The sequence below is a fragment of the Colletotrichum fructicola genome, assembly GCF_000319635.2.
Source record: "Colletotrichum fructicola Nara gc5 chromosome Unknown KSG_Nara_v1_contig02, whole genome shotgun sequence".
Taxonomy (NCBI): domain Eukaryota; kingdom Fungi; phylum Ascomycota; class Sordariomycetes; order Glomerellales; family Glomerellaceae; genus Colletotrichum; species Colletotrichum fructicola.
In genome coordinates, this window is record NW_027094052.1 from 258,936 (window position 1) to 273,609 (window position 14,674).

Genomic DNA, 14,674 nt, shown 5'->3' on the forward strand with positions numbered 1-14,674 from the left:
CTTTTCTACCGTACTCTTTAGCGTTCGGTTGACACATCTCTATAGCCTAACTGTAACCTCCTGGAAACACTCTTGGCTCCGGGAAGCCTGCCCGTCACTGACAGAACTCTCTAACCCCCCAACCCGGTCCCCCGTTCCGACCACCGACGCCTACCTATGCGGTCTCTTCAACACCGGATGTAGTAGTAGTACATGACACCATGTAACGCGCAAGCCACCTTTCACTGCAGTAGAAGTTGCTTCTGACGTCGTAGGACTGTATGTGCGCCTGTCAGTGGGCCACTTTCGGCCCCGGCAAAGAACGTCTGGGACGCTCGCAAGGGGGCGCCTCCCGGTTTCCACCACACAAATGTGTCCACCCCGGGCGGGCCACACCTGGGCCCCCGGTTGTAAGTCAGTCAATCACTGCCATGACCGAATGAGCCAATGGGCTCTGTAGTAAGCGGAATCCCGCCGCAGAATGGACGACACACACCCCCTGGGGGCTTCCGGAGGGCTCCATATCACGGTGATCGTCACTCCATGTTTTAGACTCGAGATCCTACTCGACGGTGATCCATCTCTCCTATATCTCGTCGTTCATCCCTCGGCGTTTCGATCCCGGTTCTTTCGTTTCTTCACCTTATCTGGTATTCTGTACCGGCTAAATCGACATAAATCCCTTTTTTCATCATCACGACTGCTGGCAGCCTTCCTTTTCCTGTTTTTCGTATTTGCTTATTAGAGATACCCAAAACCTTTTCGTTTTAATGTCATCGTAGACGTTTGGTCATCTACCATCTGTCCGCCACAATGGATTTCACCATGGAGATGAACAACAAAATATCACCATCAGAAGAGGCCTCGGAGAGGCAACCGCCTCCTCCTCCTCCACCGCCCCGGAACACCCTGACAACCATCATGATAGGCTTCCTGATGGTCTTCTCCATCTTCAGCGTCGGCAGGGAGATCAGGGACCAACTGTACCCTCGACCCAACGTCAACAGCCGGGCAGTGACCAAGCGAGAGTTGAACTCGTGGGGCCAGGCCCTCGACTCCATCGTCTCCGCAGAGACGATCGACGCGCTGGGCAGCGACCCCAAGCTGCGGCGGACGCTGATGTCCATGGTTGACTTCACCGTCGACCTGTCAGATACCCTCGCTGCGCGGTACGAGTCGCCCCAGTTCGTCGAGACGAAGCAGCTCCTGCAGGACTACAAGGAGAAGATCAAGAGAAGCCTCGAGGGCTTGGGCGAGGAGGTTGACGACACAGCAACGGAGGGCTCGAGGCCGGTCAAGAGACAGTTCGGCGGCCTTGGTGACCTCTTTAGCTCGGCGGCCAACGCGTTAACCGGCGGGGCGACAGCACAAGCGAATGGTGCTGCTGGTGCTGCTGACGGAGGTGGTGCAGCTCCCGCTGCCCCAGGACTGCCCGGCCTCCCAGGCCTCCCGGGAGCTCCTGCTCCTGGAGGAGGAGCAGCAGGCGGAGGAGGTGGTCTTCCTGGTCTCCCAGGACTCCCAGGACTCCCAGGAGCAGGTGGTGGCGGTGGTGCCGGCGGCGGCGACGTCGGGGGCATCCTCGCTCCCCTCCTCCAGCCCCTGAAAGACGGCCTCTCCAACATCGGCAACTCCCTCGTCAAGAACCTCGACGGTCCCGCCATGTTCCTCGGAATCGGCGTGGGCGCCGGCGCAGCCCAGGGCCTCAACCTCTCCTCGCAGGAGAAGACGATGGCCATCGCCGCCAAGGTCGCCGCGGACAACAAGATGGAGGCCACCGGCCTCAACCCTGCGATCCAGAACCTCGGCGTCGGGCTCACCTCCACGCTCATCGGCTCCGTCGACATCTCCAGCCTCGGCGGCAACGTGACGAACCAGCTGCAGCCCATCGCCATGTCCCTTGCGCAGGGCCTCGGCAACGGCACCGTCGCCGGCCTCAAGCTCAACGCCAACGCGGCCGTCAGCCTCGAGCCCGTCAACGACTCCAGCATCCCCAACGTCATCGGCACCTTCGGCTTCGGGCTGACAAAGTCCGTCACCTCCAATCTCGACCTCAACTCGCTCTTCAACCAGGCCAGCAACCCCAACACCACGCGGACCATCATGCGCATCCTCCCAGCGGCGGCGTCCGGCTTCGGTAAAGGTCTCGGCCAGGGAGCGACGGTAGGCCTGGGGCTGCAGCCTGACGCGGCGATCCCGATGCAGCAGATGCCCGACGGTCAGATCGACTTTGGCGGCATCTCGCAGACCTTCGCCAAGGGGCTGACGAGCAGCTTCCTGCAGAACGGCACGGCGACGGAGCTGGTGAACAAGCTCGGATCCTCGATGAACATGCAGAAGAACGGCGGCGGCATCCCCTCCACGATCGACTTCAACGGGCAAAAGATTGAGGTCTCCAAGGTCGCGCAGGGCTTCGCTCGCGGGTTCCTCCAGGGGGCGGGCGACGCGATCCAGGGGATGGGCGGCGTGGACTCCCTCATCAAGGGCAACGCGACGATGCCGGCCAACGGGTTGCCTGACTCCAAGGTCCAGTTCGACGACTCTCTGGGTGGAGCGGCCAGCGGGTTTGGTGTTGGTATTGGTGGACAGGGTGTTCTTGTCGTCTCTGCCCTCATCGCGAACCCCCAAGGCACGCCGATGCCTCAAGCGTCGACACCGGCACAAGGAGGAGCGCCGGCACCCGCAGCGCCAGCAGCGACGCCGAGCAACCCTCCCCAGCGCCGTGGACTCGGTCTCGTCCCGCGCCAGGACAACCAGAACGTGCCTCCCGTGGTATCCGTCAACACGACGAACGGCTTCAACCTCTCCGTAGTGATCAATGCGCAAACGATCTCGATGGCGGCGCAGGCGGGCGTGAATGCCTTGACGTGCCAAGGTGTCGGCGGTCTGGGACTCGTCTTCCTGGGTCTGTTGAAGAGCAAGACTGTCGCGCTGGACCAGTTCAATAATAACGGCAACGTGACGAAGGTGCTGAAGCAGGCCATCCCGACGGGTATCATCAAGATTGCAAACGATGGCAACTTCTACGCCATCGATGGCGGCATCGTCCGGGACTCTTTGGGCAACAATATCATTGGCGCTGCGAGTGGCGTGGAGATTAACGGGATGAAACTCCCAGGATGGATTGCTTTCCTCGTTCTTCACAGTGAGTACTCTTCTACCAACAGAAAGAAGATTAGTGTGGCTAACCATGTGTCCAGTCCTGTTCGCCATTGTCGCCTACATCAACGTCCTTCCCCTCGCCATAGGACTCGAACACGCGCGCAATCTCCTCATCCGCATCAACGTTCCACATATCCTCCCCAATGTACATAGGTGGAACAACATAATGTGGCTGTTCATCATCGCGCCGTCGACAATTGTCGTCCTCATCTTCGGTGTCCTGGTCTTTGGTCAGTCGGGTCACTTCCGCACTGCCCACGGAGTACGTCCCATCCCTTCTGCGAATCCCCTAAAATGTCTACTAACACAAGAAACAGATCATCAGCCTCCTCACAACCCTCGTCGGAATCGGCGCATTCCTCCTCCACCTCGCCATCAAAGCCCGCGCGCCTCCTCCGCTCCCCAACGCTCGCACCCCACCAATCCCCCTGACCGCCCTCCCAAACATCAGAGTCTACGTCAACCAGCTCTTCCTCATCCTCTCCTTTGCCTCCGTCATCAGCGGCTTCGCAGACCTGTCCTCCGTGGCGCTCTGCTTCACGCAAGTCGTCCCCTTCGACCTGGCCCTTATGCTCGGCTTCGGCCTGTCGACCGTCTTCGTCCTCGGGTCCTCCATCTCCGGACTCGATATCGCTTTGACATTCCGCGACTTTCTCAAGCGCCGCAAGGGCGAGAAAGATATCGGCGCCATTGAAGGCGGCAAGGGTGTGATTAACGGCAAGATCTCACAGCCAGTGGTCCGCGAAGAGAAGCTCAAGGGGAAGAGTTTTGCATAATTGATGCTCCTCATCAATGCGAGGCTTGAGCTGGGCTCAGCCTCTCTGTATTTCTTCTGTACATATACCGGCGGCGTACATGTTTCTGGGATGGGACGACGGGGCCAAAGGTCATTGGAGTATGGGATGGAAAAGACTGGTTGGAATGCCTGTACAATGACGGATGTGTATGAGATCATGGACACGGATATACTCCCTATGTTGTGTTGTGCTGCAGAAAAGGGCGGCCTTTACTCTCCTTATACCCGCTTGCTTCAGGAGGCAAGTCAAAAATTGCATTGTTGGTTCCCAAACACGCAGAGAAACTGTACTGTGAATACTGGCAATGCACAAAAGTGGACTGGTATTCCTAATTCTTGCTATTCGCCTGTGATCTGTTTCCCAGGCGGCAGTTCGAATGATGCCTGCGCGCAGATATGTGACCCTTACCAATCCTTCAAACGCCATTAATTCATCAGCTTATCCATGAAACTCCCCTAATCCTCGTCCCACAGATGCCAACTGCTGCTCGGGCGCACCTCGAGCGCCGATCTCCTCTTCTTTCGCGGCCCAGCTACCTCTCGTCCATTACTCAGGAAGAACTCTTCCGTTTCTCCTCCTGGAATCTGCCTGACCATACCCAACCCGGCGAGGTCCGTCTTAGTGCACTTCATCCGTAGATGGCGGAAATACTTGCGGTAGAACATTCTCTGCATCACCAAATTTTCCGCCACTTTATCGGGCAGGTAGTCTCCAAGCTGTGTCCGAAGTGCCTCGAGTGCGTTGCGCTGATTCGCCGCATCCGGAGGCTCGTAGTCGTTGCTGAGAAGCAGTCGGGGTACGTCATGGTAAAATGCGTCCTTCGCGGGTATTCCGCTCGTTAGATAACCCTCGTGAATCATCCACACTGGAAACCGTGCAGCGGCGCGGTCATCCATCAGCTGAATCGCCTCTGTGTAAGATTCCAGGTTGGCCAAGCTCTTGGACAGCGGTGCGCACCCGGGCACCGGCGTCAGATCCCATGTCTCCGGCCCGCCTCTATCACGGGTGCCGAAATGGCGGATGCCCACACGCAAAGGGTCAAACGCGAGACAATCGCTTAGGAAAATATCAAGCGGAATCTCGCTGCTCCAAGGGAAGGTGAATATGACGGTATCGTACTCTGGATTGATGATGACAGGCCAAGCGATCTTATTCGTTGGGTGCATCGGCAACTGCACGCGATAAAAGGCGCGTGTCTCGGCACGGCATTCCCGGTTCACCCACATCAACGCGGGGAGGGTGTTGTCTGCGCTCCATGCAATGTTGGATGCAAGATTTCCCAGAGCATTTGGCGCGAAATGGATCTTCTTCAGATCGTTCATGCACCGAATTTCGACAATGCGGGGCCGTTCCAAGTAGAAGCGGAGAATTTTGGAACGGAGCTCCGGAGGCAGACGGGAGAAGGGGTGGAATGCAGTGAGGGGTCCGGGAGCGGGTTCAGCTGCACATTCGACCTTGGTGGCTGGGGCGGGAACTTCGGACGGTTCGCTGCACACAGCTTGGGGTGCAGAAGTGCGCGGGGGGTGAGTGATGGTCCATGGTCCGTAAGGCACACCAGAGCGAAACTGGAAACGGTCTTCGGGCTTCACGGGAGTCGGGGGTCGGTGGAGATCGACATGACGGCGCTGGCCACAGGTGGGACACGGTGCGGAGGAAGATGGAAAGTTGCCGATGGAGGCGCCGACGCTTACGCTGAGGGATGTCGAGGAGGAGGAGGACGAGGATGAGGGGACGGCGGTGGTCTGAGCGGTGGTGGAAGTCGCGGCCGAGTGCTGGCTAGCTGTCCCGGCGGTGGAGGGGTCGGAGTCCGTAAGACGATCTGACTCGCTTGGGTGCGCAAGCGTTTCTGATTGCTGCAGTGTTTGTTGACCAGTGGTGGTCTGGGTGCCCCTCTCGACGTTTCCCGCAGGCCCTTGTCCTTCAGCTACTGCTTCACGCCCAGCTGCTACTGCTCCACCTCTTGCTGCTGCTGCTGTTGGTGTTGTTGCTCCAGGTGGTGTGGTAGTCGCACGTCGCGGAGTGTCTTTGCGAGGCCGAATGCGGACCGACAACCCTCTAAGCCAAATCTTCTTCCATTTCCTCTTGAGTTGCTGCTGCTGCTGTTGTTGTTGTTGTTGTTGATGGTCTTGGTCCTGCTGAAGTGACTGCGGATGAGAGCCAGACGGGACGGCGATTGCATTTCTGTCCGGATCCGTCGCCATTACGGACTGGGTCGGGCGTTCCGCCCTCGTCCCTGTCGTGTCGTCTTGGTCGAGGTGGTGGTGTTCCGGGTGAGCTGAGGAAGGTTGATGTGAATCGTTTGAGTGGTGAGATGATGTTTGAGAGACGGTGGTGAGAGGAATGCCCCACGGGATTGGGGGGACGAGGATGTAACGCTCAATGAGCCATTCGGATGCTTGACGCAGGAAATGGGCGTCTTTGGCGGTGTTTCTGTTTCTGCGGGCGCGGGTTCCTGTCGCTGTCGGTGACTTGGAGTTCGGGTGAGATGGAGGTGAATTGAGGGAAGATGCAGGTCCAGAAGGACTAGAAGAGGGGAGAAAAGGAATGTCGGTTTGAGCAGGACAGGCGGTCGCAGTGGAAGTGGAAGTTGGATGGCTGGGCGACGCGGGGGAGGGCGTGGAGGGCATGTTGGTTAAGATAGAGTTCGTCCATGTGCCCGTCCGCGTCTGGAAAGGTCAGTGTCAGTTCAGAGTCGCCTCGCTGCCTTGCTTGCTTCTGCGGTCGGTGTGTGTGTCTCTCTGTCCTGACCGGTGTCGTGTCGTGTCTTGTCGTGTCGGTGTCTCCTTCGGGAGATGATGGGCCTTGGTCTGCACCGTGCCTGCTTCTTGGACGGACCTCGGAGGCTGGCTTGGGCCTGTCGCGCAGTGCCTCGCCGGTGCGGAGCGGACGGGAGTGGGCGAGAGTCAGGTTGAGCGGCGGTATGGTCAAGGAACGTAGGTAAGTTCGGGTCTGTTGGGGAGGAGGGAGAAGAACGAGAGGCACACGAGGAGAGACGAGGAATTGGCTTTGGGGAGCGCGCGATTGTGCATCAAGGTCAATGTTTTGCATGGCAAGTGCGTGCTTTGCGTTCGTTCGTTCGTTCTTGCCGTGTTCTGGTGCTTTTTCTTGGGGGGAAGGCAGGTACAGCTGTCCGGGTGTTTGGGCTGCACCTGCACCTTGCTGCACTTGCAACTGCAAACTGCAACAACAAGCCGTGGAAGGTCCAGGTCCAGGTCTAGGTCCAGGTCCTTCCTTCCTTTCCCCGCGTTAGTACCACCACTTGCCACCTGCCTTTTCACTGAGGTGGCTTGAGTGGCACTTGCCCAAACACCTGCCACCCGCTCTAGCACCCCTTGGGCAGTTTGTCCGCCCAGCGAGGCGTCGCTTAGCCACAGAATAGCGCCCCGAGTCCGCTGTAGGCGTTTCTTCCATGGCATGGAACGCCGCCCATGAAGGAAAAGCCATTGGAACCGTGCCCTATCTCCACCTCATGCTTCCCAGCGCCGTTACAGCGCCGCCTGGACCTCCCGCGAGCTGAAACGCGCAAAGGGGCATATGCGACGTCTGCTACCAAAGGATGACGCTGACAGCCTTTCGAGATGGAACTCAAACTTGGAAATGTTGGCCATGAGCTCGATAGATATCTGATACATAAAACTGGATAACTTCTAGTGCAATGGGGCGAATGCGATTGTCAATGGATCCATGGGGGGTAGACTGAGCAGACGAGCAGGACATTGGTCAATGAAGTATTCTATGATTTGAACGAATCTTTTGATACCGTAACTAGAATTACGCACCATTTCACCCCTGCGGATGGGATTCGGAGCTCCGACTGGGCTACTGAATGGAACGATCCATTCTGGATGCCGGATAACACGGCCCCACCTACACCGTACTTCCGTACCGTAGTGGGGCGGATGGTGCCGAAGGGCGCACTCCGGATTGGGACCCAACATCGACCATGGTGAACATCACACGCTCATAATGCATCGAGATTCATTACTTTCCCACCCAAGACAAACAATTTTATTCTTGCTGAGCCCAAGTAGGGTGCCAAATCTGCTCCTACACGCGGAATTTTTGCCACACGCGGAATCCAGTCCTCCCCACCCTGTGTGCCCTCTATACCGTACAAACCAATGGAGACTCTGCCAGGCTTTTGAGAAGTCATTCGTTGCCCGACTGACGCCGGGCGGCCAATCGGCTGTGAGGCCAAGTGACCAAGCCGGGCCGAACAGCCAGGCCTCCAGTTGCTGCGCCGCTCAGCTGGGTCTTTTGCCAAGAACCCCATTCACATCAAAAGAAGAGACATGCCCGAGCCCACCAGCGTAGCATCACAAATAGGCTTACATTTTGGTCATCCATACGCCAAGGCTGTACAGTAAGCAAATTGCATTATCTAAAGAGACCAAAACAACAACCCGTGTAGGTTCACGAAGGATCACGAGGAGCATCTCCCACTAAATCATCATTAGGAAAAAATGTCCGACCTGGATCCACAAGCCCCCATCACCTGTTACCCCGAGCCTGTGGACTGCCACTGCCCCCACGGCAACTACAACGGCCCTGCCGGCTTCTTCAGGGTCGTGGAGGCGCTCGTTCACTACTACGTCCCGCCGAGATGGGTTAGACAAATCATAGGGTCTACGTTATTTCTATGGTTCGTTGTTGCAGCCACGAACCGATGGCTGGAGTTCTTCGTGAGGGTGGCTCGGTGCCGCAAAGTCAGAAGATTGGGTGGCGACTGGCCAGCTGCCCTGTCTGTCTTCGGGGACGAGTCTTCCGAGACTGTGAAGGAGAGGGAGGCTTGGGAACAGAAGAGAATTCGTGAGATGGGTAAGAAGTAGTGAAGGGCCGTCTTCACTGGGAGATCCCAAGGTGGTCAAGACGAGGTTTTGGGTTCATCGTCCACCAGCCTGTAAGCATCATCATAGCAAACTTCTACAAAAGGCGATTCATGCATTTAGTGCGAAACAAACGCTTTATTTTCTATATCGTCAGAATCATTTCTCAAGTCATCGGTAGCTAAACAGTGGGGTCCAAAGATAACCAATCCACGACCGCTAGCCCTCTGTCGAATAGAAACCGCCCTCCATACAGCTACCCCAATCCACCGGTCCAAAGAATTATCAAGCCAGGCTCATCGAAAAGAAGCCGAGCCGGAAGAAGAGAAAAAGGAAACATCGTCTCGTCGATTTACAGGAGGCCCCCTTCTTACAGGAGGAAGGCAACACCGAAAACGATGCTGAAGGCCAGGGCGCCGAAGCTGGCAACAGACTGGCTGGAGCCGGCGGTGACAACTGTGGAGGGTGTGCCAGGCGCGGGAGTACCCTGACCGCCGTTGCCACCGTTGCCTCCGTTACCGCCGTTGCCTCCATTGCCGCCGTTGCCGCCCTCGTTGCCAGAGCCTCCGTTGCCACCGTTGCCGCCGTTTCCTCCGTTGCCGCCCTCACCACCGGGAGTGGTGCCAGAGGGAGCAGGGCCAGGGCCAGGAGCAGGGGCGCCAGAAGGAGCAGGGCCGGGAGCGGGAGCAGGGCCAGGAGCGGGAGCACCGGTAGGAGCGGGGCCGGGAGCGGGAGTGCCCTCGCCGCCGTTGCCACCGTTGCCACCGTTGCCGCCATTGCCTCCGTTGCCTCCGTTGCCGCCGTTGCCTCCGTTGCCGCCGTTGCCTCCGTTGCCGCCGTTGCCTCCGTTGCCTCCGTTGCCTCCGTTGCCGCCGTTGCCTCCGTTACCACCGTTGCCACCCATGCCTCCAGTAGGGGCAGGAGCAGGAGCAGGGCCAGTGGGGTAGGGAGTCTGGGTGACGGGAGGAGGAGTGACGACAACAGTCTTGCAGGCATCGCCGTTGCAGACGACCTGGGTGGTGGGGGGAGGGGTGATGATGATGTTGCAGGCGTCACCGGTGCAGGGGGGAGCGGGCTTGCAGGTCTCGCAGGGCTTGACCTCCTCGCACTTGCCGTCGGTGCAGTCGAAGTGCTTGTTGACGTCGGCGTAGGGGCAGGTCTGGTGCTGGCACGAGCCGTCGGAGCAGACGTACTTCTTGTTGCACTCGTCGCCCTCGCACTCCTCGACCTTGCAGACGTCGCCGTAGCAGATGATCTTCTCCTTGTTGCAGGAGCCGTTGCAGGTGGCGTACTCGCAGTTGCCGTTGGAGCAGATGACCTTGCGGCCGCAGTCGTCGCCGTGGCAGACCTCGGGCTTCCAGCAGTCGTTCTCCCAGACGAGGCGGCGTCCGCAGGAGTCGCCGTAGCAGGGGTAGTCCCACGTGCACCAGTCACCGTAGCAGACAAGCTTCTTGTAGCAGTCGTCACCCCAGCAAGGCTGGCCAGGGACGAGGGGAGTCTTGGGCTTGTAGCAGAAGGGGCCCTGGCAGTCGGCGCAGACGGGGCAGTAGGTGGTGGTGACGACCTCGATGCCGGTGCCGGCGGTGCCAGTGGTGGTGACGGTGAAGGTGGTGGTGACGGTGGCGGTGGTGACAGCGCCGGTGCCGCTGGCACCATCGACGCGGACGTAGATGGTGAAGCGGATGGTAGCGGCGATGATCTGGCGCTTGAGGACGGCCTCGGAGGCACGGCCACCGCAGCGCTGGGTAGGGTTGCCGCCGCAGGGGATGTTGCACTCGTCGTCAGAGACGGCAACCTCGTTGACATCATCGACGAAGTCACCGCAGAAGCAGTCGTTGCCGAAGAGAGCAGCGTAGCGCTTGCCGGCAGGGCAGGCAGCAATGCAGCGGTCGATGGTCATGGACTCGGCGGAGAGGGTCAGGTCGAAGGTGGGGAAGCTGGAAGGAGAGCCAAAGCAGCCCAGGAAAGTGAAGCCACCAACGTTCTGAGGGTTGGGAGCGACGGTGGCGCTCGGGGTGGAGGTGGAGTCGGATCCAGTGGAGGTCTCAGTGCCGGTGGCAGTAGTCTCGGTGCCGGTGGTCTCAGAGGGGGTGCCGGTGGTCTCAGAGGGGATGTCGGTGGTCTCAGAGGGGATATCGGTGGAGCTGATGGGCTCCTCCGTGGTCGTGATGTCGCCGGTCTCGGTGGCAGAGGGCGACTCCGTGCTCGTGGGGAACTCCTCGGAGGACGTACCGTCGTCAGTGGGGAAGGTGAAGCCACCATCATCGGTGGAAGCGGAGACGATCTCACTGACGCTGGTCTCGGTGATCGGGACCGCCGTGGTGATGGTGGAGCTTCCGGAGGTGATGACTGTCGGGATGGAGGTGGTGATCACGGTGGTGGAGGAGGAGGTGAGCACAGTCGACGAGCGAGTCGTCGAAACTGTCGAGGAGTTGCTGAACAACTGGCCAGAAACGACCTGGCCCAAAAGGGCAAGTGCCGCCACACGATGCATTGCGAATGAACGAGCGAAAAAACACAGGTAAAGAGTGACTGAAGACCTCGGGTACTAAACGAAAGAATCGAGGCTGAAGCGAGAGTGAGTGGCGAAGGATGCCGGAGTAATGATGGTGAGGGTGAGGAGAGAAAGAAGAACGTTCTGAACTTGGAAACTCTCCAGTCTCTTATACGTGCCGGACGCTCCCTTTCCCTTCAGCCAAAACAAACCAGAACTCCTCGTGTGTTGTCCCCGCCTCACGTCTATCCCTTCGTCTGGCATTGTCTCCTGTGTGACAAAATGAGCTTGCATGCCTCACTGACACCAACACACACTCCCCCGTCTCCCAATCGGCCCCCAGCCCTCAGTCGACAGACTGCAATTTCCTCGCTATCTTTTCCTGTACCTGATTTGATCATGTTGAGTTTAGCCAGGAGGTGAAGAATGGATCGCCTCGTCTGGGAACTCGCCGGTTCGCGGTGTCTCACCTTCCCCGCAATCCAACGAAGGGGGCGCACAACTCAGCAAGGGGCCAATCAATAGCCACAGAGACCATCAGAGAAAAACAAATCCTCGTTCCCACACCTCAATAACCGTACATTCCCTCCGGCTAACCTTGGAAATTGGGCCCTGTCCATGGCGTTCCGCCCGGCGCCCTCCCGAGCTTCTCCTTGACGACACTCTGCATTTCTCATCCCTAGGCGAGGAGGGAAAAAACGTTCCATTTCCAAATTTACTCCCCTCTCTTCGGCTTCGTACTCGGCCCAGCCAGATCTCCTGACTTTGCTTCCCGACCCCCGAGATTCCCTTTCCCCCTTTGAGGTTTGCCCCTGTCCATCACCATGCGGCTCCCGATCCCGATCTTTTGGATACCAACCCCCAGGCTGCGAGTCAGACTCGTTTATTTGGCTTGGCCTCGGCCCGTTGGATGTTTTGAAGCGGAGACGTTTCCGGAGGGTCTCATCCAACGATGTTCTCCCTCTCGGGCAAACATTTCTTATTTCTCGAGCTAGGAAGAGGCGACAACGGACCATGACAGCATCAAATCTCTGTCAAGGATCGTGATCTTACAAGATCAATGGGTTTGTTCATAGCGCAGCATTTCTGGAGTGTCATAGACTGGATATTCTCTCCACAACTCCCCACAGCGGTGGCATTATTTCCACTTGCAAGAACGTGAGGAGTCATTACCTGTCATGAAAGCATCTTGACGGAATGGCCCAGCTCTGCATGCAACATGCGGAGTCCTGACGAATTTCTGGCATTCGTCTCAATCTCAAAAGCGCTGAGATTTGATACGATGACCACCATGCTTTGCGTCACCGCCACAACCACAGCCCTTAGATCTTGACAACCATGCTCTTGTATGATGCATTGACTTCAACTTAGTTGCCTTCCCGTCCCTGAAACCGATCAAATCCAAAACCTGTTTGGTGTCTTATATGAAGTTAGATGATGAACTGATGGAGATTAACAGGCTTCGACTTTCCTGAACTCTGGCTGTTTACATCGACGATCTTGGCCGAATATTAAAGGGTTTTCCGTCGTTCCTAGGTGATTGTTGAGGTAGACGGCGCTCATAGGAGGTTTTTAATCGCGTACAGATAGTGGCCAGGTCCCAAGCCTACTATCATACGACTCCCCTTGTATCGAAAGCTGCTGTAATATGATCTGCAGGATGACATCTTATTAGCCACTTCATGTTTTGATATGTTGTAGCTTCAGCCTTTACTCATTTCATGCGCTATTTTCAGGAAGAAACGGTTCGATTCAATGAGATTGATCCTCGTAGGACTATTGTACACGCTCAGGAGTCCTTTTTCAGAGTGAATACATCTATGTGAGGCCTTAGTTTTGTACTCAAAGAAGCTCAAATGACTTGCAATGAGTAAATGAGCTGAAATGGCTATGGTTTGAGACAGTGAGAACAAAGCGGTGCAATTCTACTCAAAGATAGGTTTGGAAAGCCTCTTTGGTAATTGATCCACAGTTAGTTAGTTTGTTGGGTTAGTATCGTGAAGTCAATTGTGAAATGAAAAGCTGCGATAGAACTTTGACTGATGCTATCAGATGTAAATATTGAAGTAAGTTTGTTATTCACATTTTACACTTCAAGGTGTTCATGGACATATACATATATATGTTCCTTGGTAGATCTCGAAGGCTGTGACTGAAATATGCATGATATCTTAGACACGACCTCACACGAGCCAACCAGCTTCTTGGAAAAGGCAGCCTCGCGCATATGACACGATATCGACGACACCCAATCAGGGCCGGCACTGAGCTCTTGGCCCGGCAATAAATAGCCACATGACTGCGGGGTAGCATAAGCTCTCTTACTTCAGTTTCTGAATCATGCCCCATCGTTTCCAGGCTGTAATTCAAGTTTAAATACAATTCGGTTCTGAATTTATAACCAAGTCATATCTTTAGTTCCGCTCCAGTCAGACCCTAGCTTTGCACAGCAAGGCTCCGTGGACTGGGTCGCTCTCTCGAACACCACTGTCCAAACATCGATGGCGATTTTGGCACGACTCTCTCGTGCTGGTCTGGAGCCGCTGACTGCAGTGGTCTGTCAAGGAATCTTTTCCCTGATTCCTATCGGCATTAGGGGGGAAAAGGCTATCCATGATGCTTTACTAAAGACCAAAGCCTACAGCACCTTCGGGGATGTTCTTTGGTTCGGGATTGGGGTCAGACACATTCTTCGCGAGTTGCCAAAAACATCCGAAGGTGCCTCTAGTGTCGCAATCGCTGCAGCACTGGCGGAAGGTTTCTCGGTTGACTTTGGGGCAGCAGTGCTTTTTGACCTTGCAAAGTTGACAGGCAGCCCTGCTGAGCTTATACCATCCTTTTCACAATGGCGGGTGTATTCGGAGATTTGCTCAAGCATCCTTACCGCAACTGGATTTGGTGTCAGGGTGAACCAGCTCGTCAAGATTCTAGGGTTCGCCAAAGGCTTTGGCCCCCGTGACCGTTGGCCAGTTGGCAGGGAGTTCGAGGATGAGGCAAATGACGCAAGGAAAATTGCAGGATTCCTCCTTACAATCGGAGCAATCAAACGGGGAGAAACCCAAGCAGTTGAAGTATCCGGTGGGTTCTCCTGCCTTTGGGCATACGTTCTGTGCGACATGATTTTCGGAATACGTGCAGAGATTTTCGACAGACAACAAGAAGGCCATGGGATAGTTGCGCAGAACTATGACCAAGGCAAGAACTCCTATCAAGTTCGTTTCATGGTTGATGGACCTGGGTCTTTCAAAGGGATGTTGCAAACCAAGTCCACATATTCATTGCAATACGGCGTCCCGTCCAAACACCTCAATGGCCGTGATATTGGCTGCAAGCTTCGAGTTTCTGCAAGCGAGATTATTTCAAGCATCTTTGGTGATGAAATCATCGGGGCCCTTCAGAAGGAAGCTCATCTATTAGCC

At 56.5% G+C, this 14,674-nt stretch overlaps 4 protein-coding genes across 4 annotated transcripts; 2 read left to right on the forward strand and 2 right to left on the reverse strand.

Moving 5' to 3' along the window:
* Positions 1–792: 792 nt before the first annotated feature.
* Positions 793–3,914, forward strand: CGGC5_v002741 (uncharacterized protein; the record flags this gene model as incomplete). The annotated part of the gene is made up of 3 exons (XM_032031610.1): positions 793–3,121; positions 3,177–3,400; positions 3,456–3,914. 3 exons carry the CDS (start codon positions 793–795, stop codon positions 3,912–3,914), a joined length of 3,012 nt encoding a protein of 1,003 aa, XP_031888984.1.
* Positions 3,915–4,390: 476 nt separating this feature from the next.
* Positions 4,391–6,136, reverse strand: CGGC5_v002742 (uncharacterized protein; the record flags this gene model as incomplete). The annotated part of the gene is made up of 1 exon (XM_032031612.2): positions 4,391–6,136. The coding sequence occupies one exon, from the start codon at positions 6,134–6,136 to the stop codon at positions 4,391–4,393; it is 1,746 nt and encodes a 581-aa protein (XP_031888738.2).
* Positions 6,137–7,878: 1,742 nt separating this feature from the next.
* CGGC5_v002743 (uncharacterized protein) lies at positions 7,879–8,764 on the forward strand (the record flags this gene model as incomplete). The annotated part of the gene is made up of 3 exons (XM_032031613.1): positions 7,879–7,881; positions 8,262–8,342; positions 8,393–8,764. 3 exons carry the CDS (start codon positions 7,879–7,881, stop codon positions 8,762–8,764), a joined length of 456 nt encoding a protein of 151 aa, XP_031888701.1.
* A 367-nt stretch (positions 8,765–9,131) lies between these two features.
* Positions 9,132–11,255, reverse strand: COL6A6 (Collagen alpha-6(VI) chain; the record flags this gene model as incomplete). Its single annotated transcript, XM_032031614.1, has 1 exon — positions 9,132–11,255. One exon carries the CDS (start codon positions 11,253–11,255, stop codon positions 9,132–9,134), a length of 2,124 nt encoding a protein of 707 aa, XP_031888700.1.
* Positions 11,256–14,674: the final 3,419 nt, after the last annotated feature.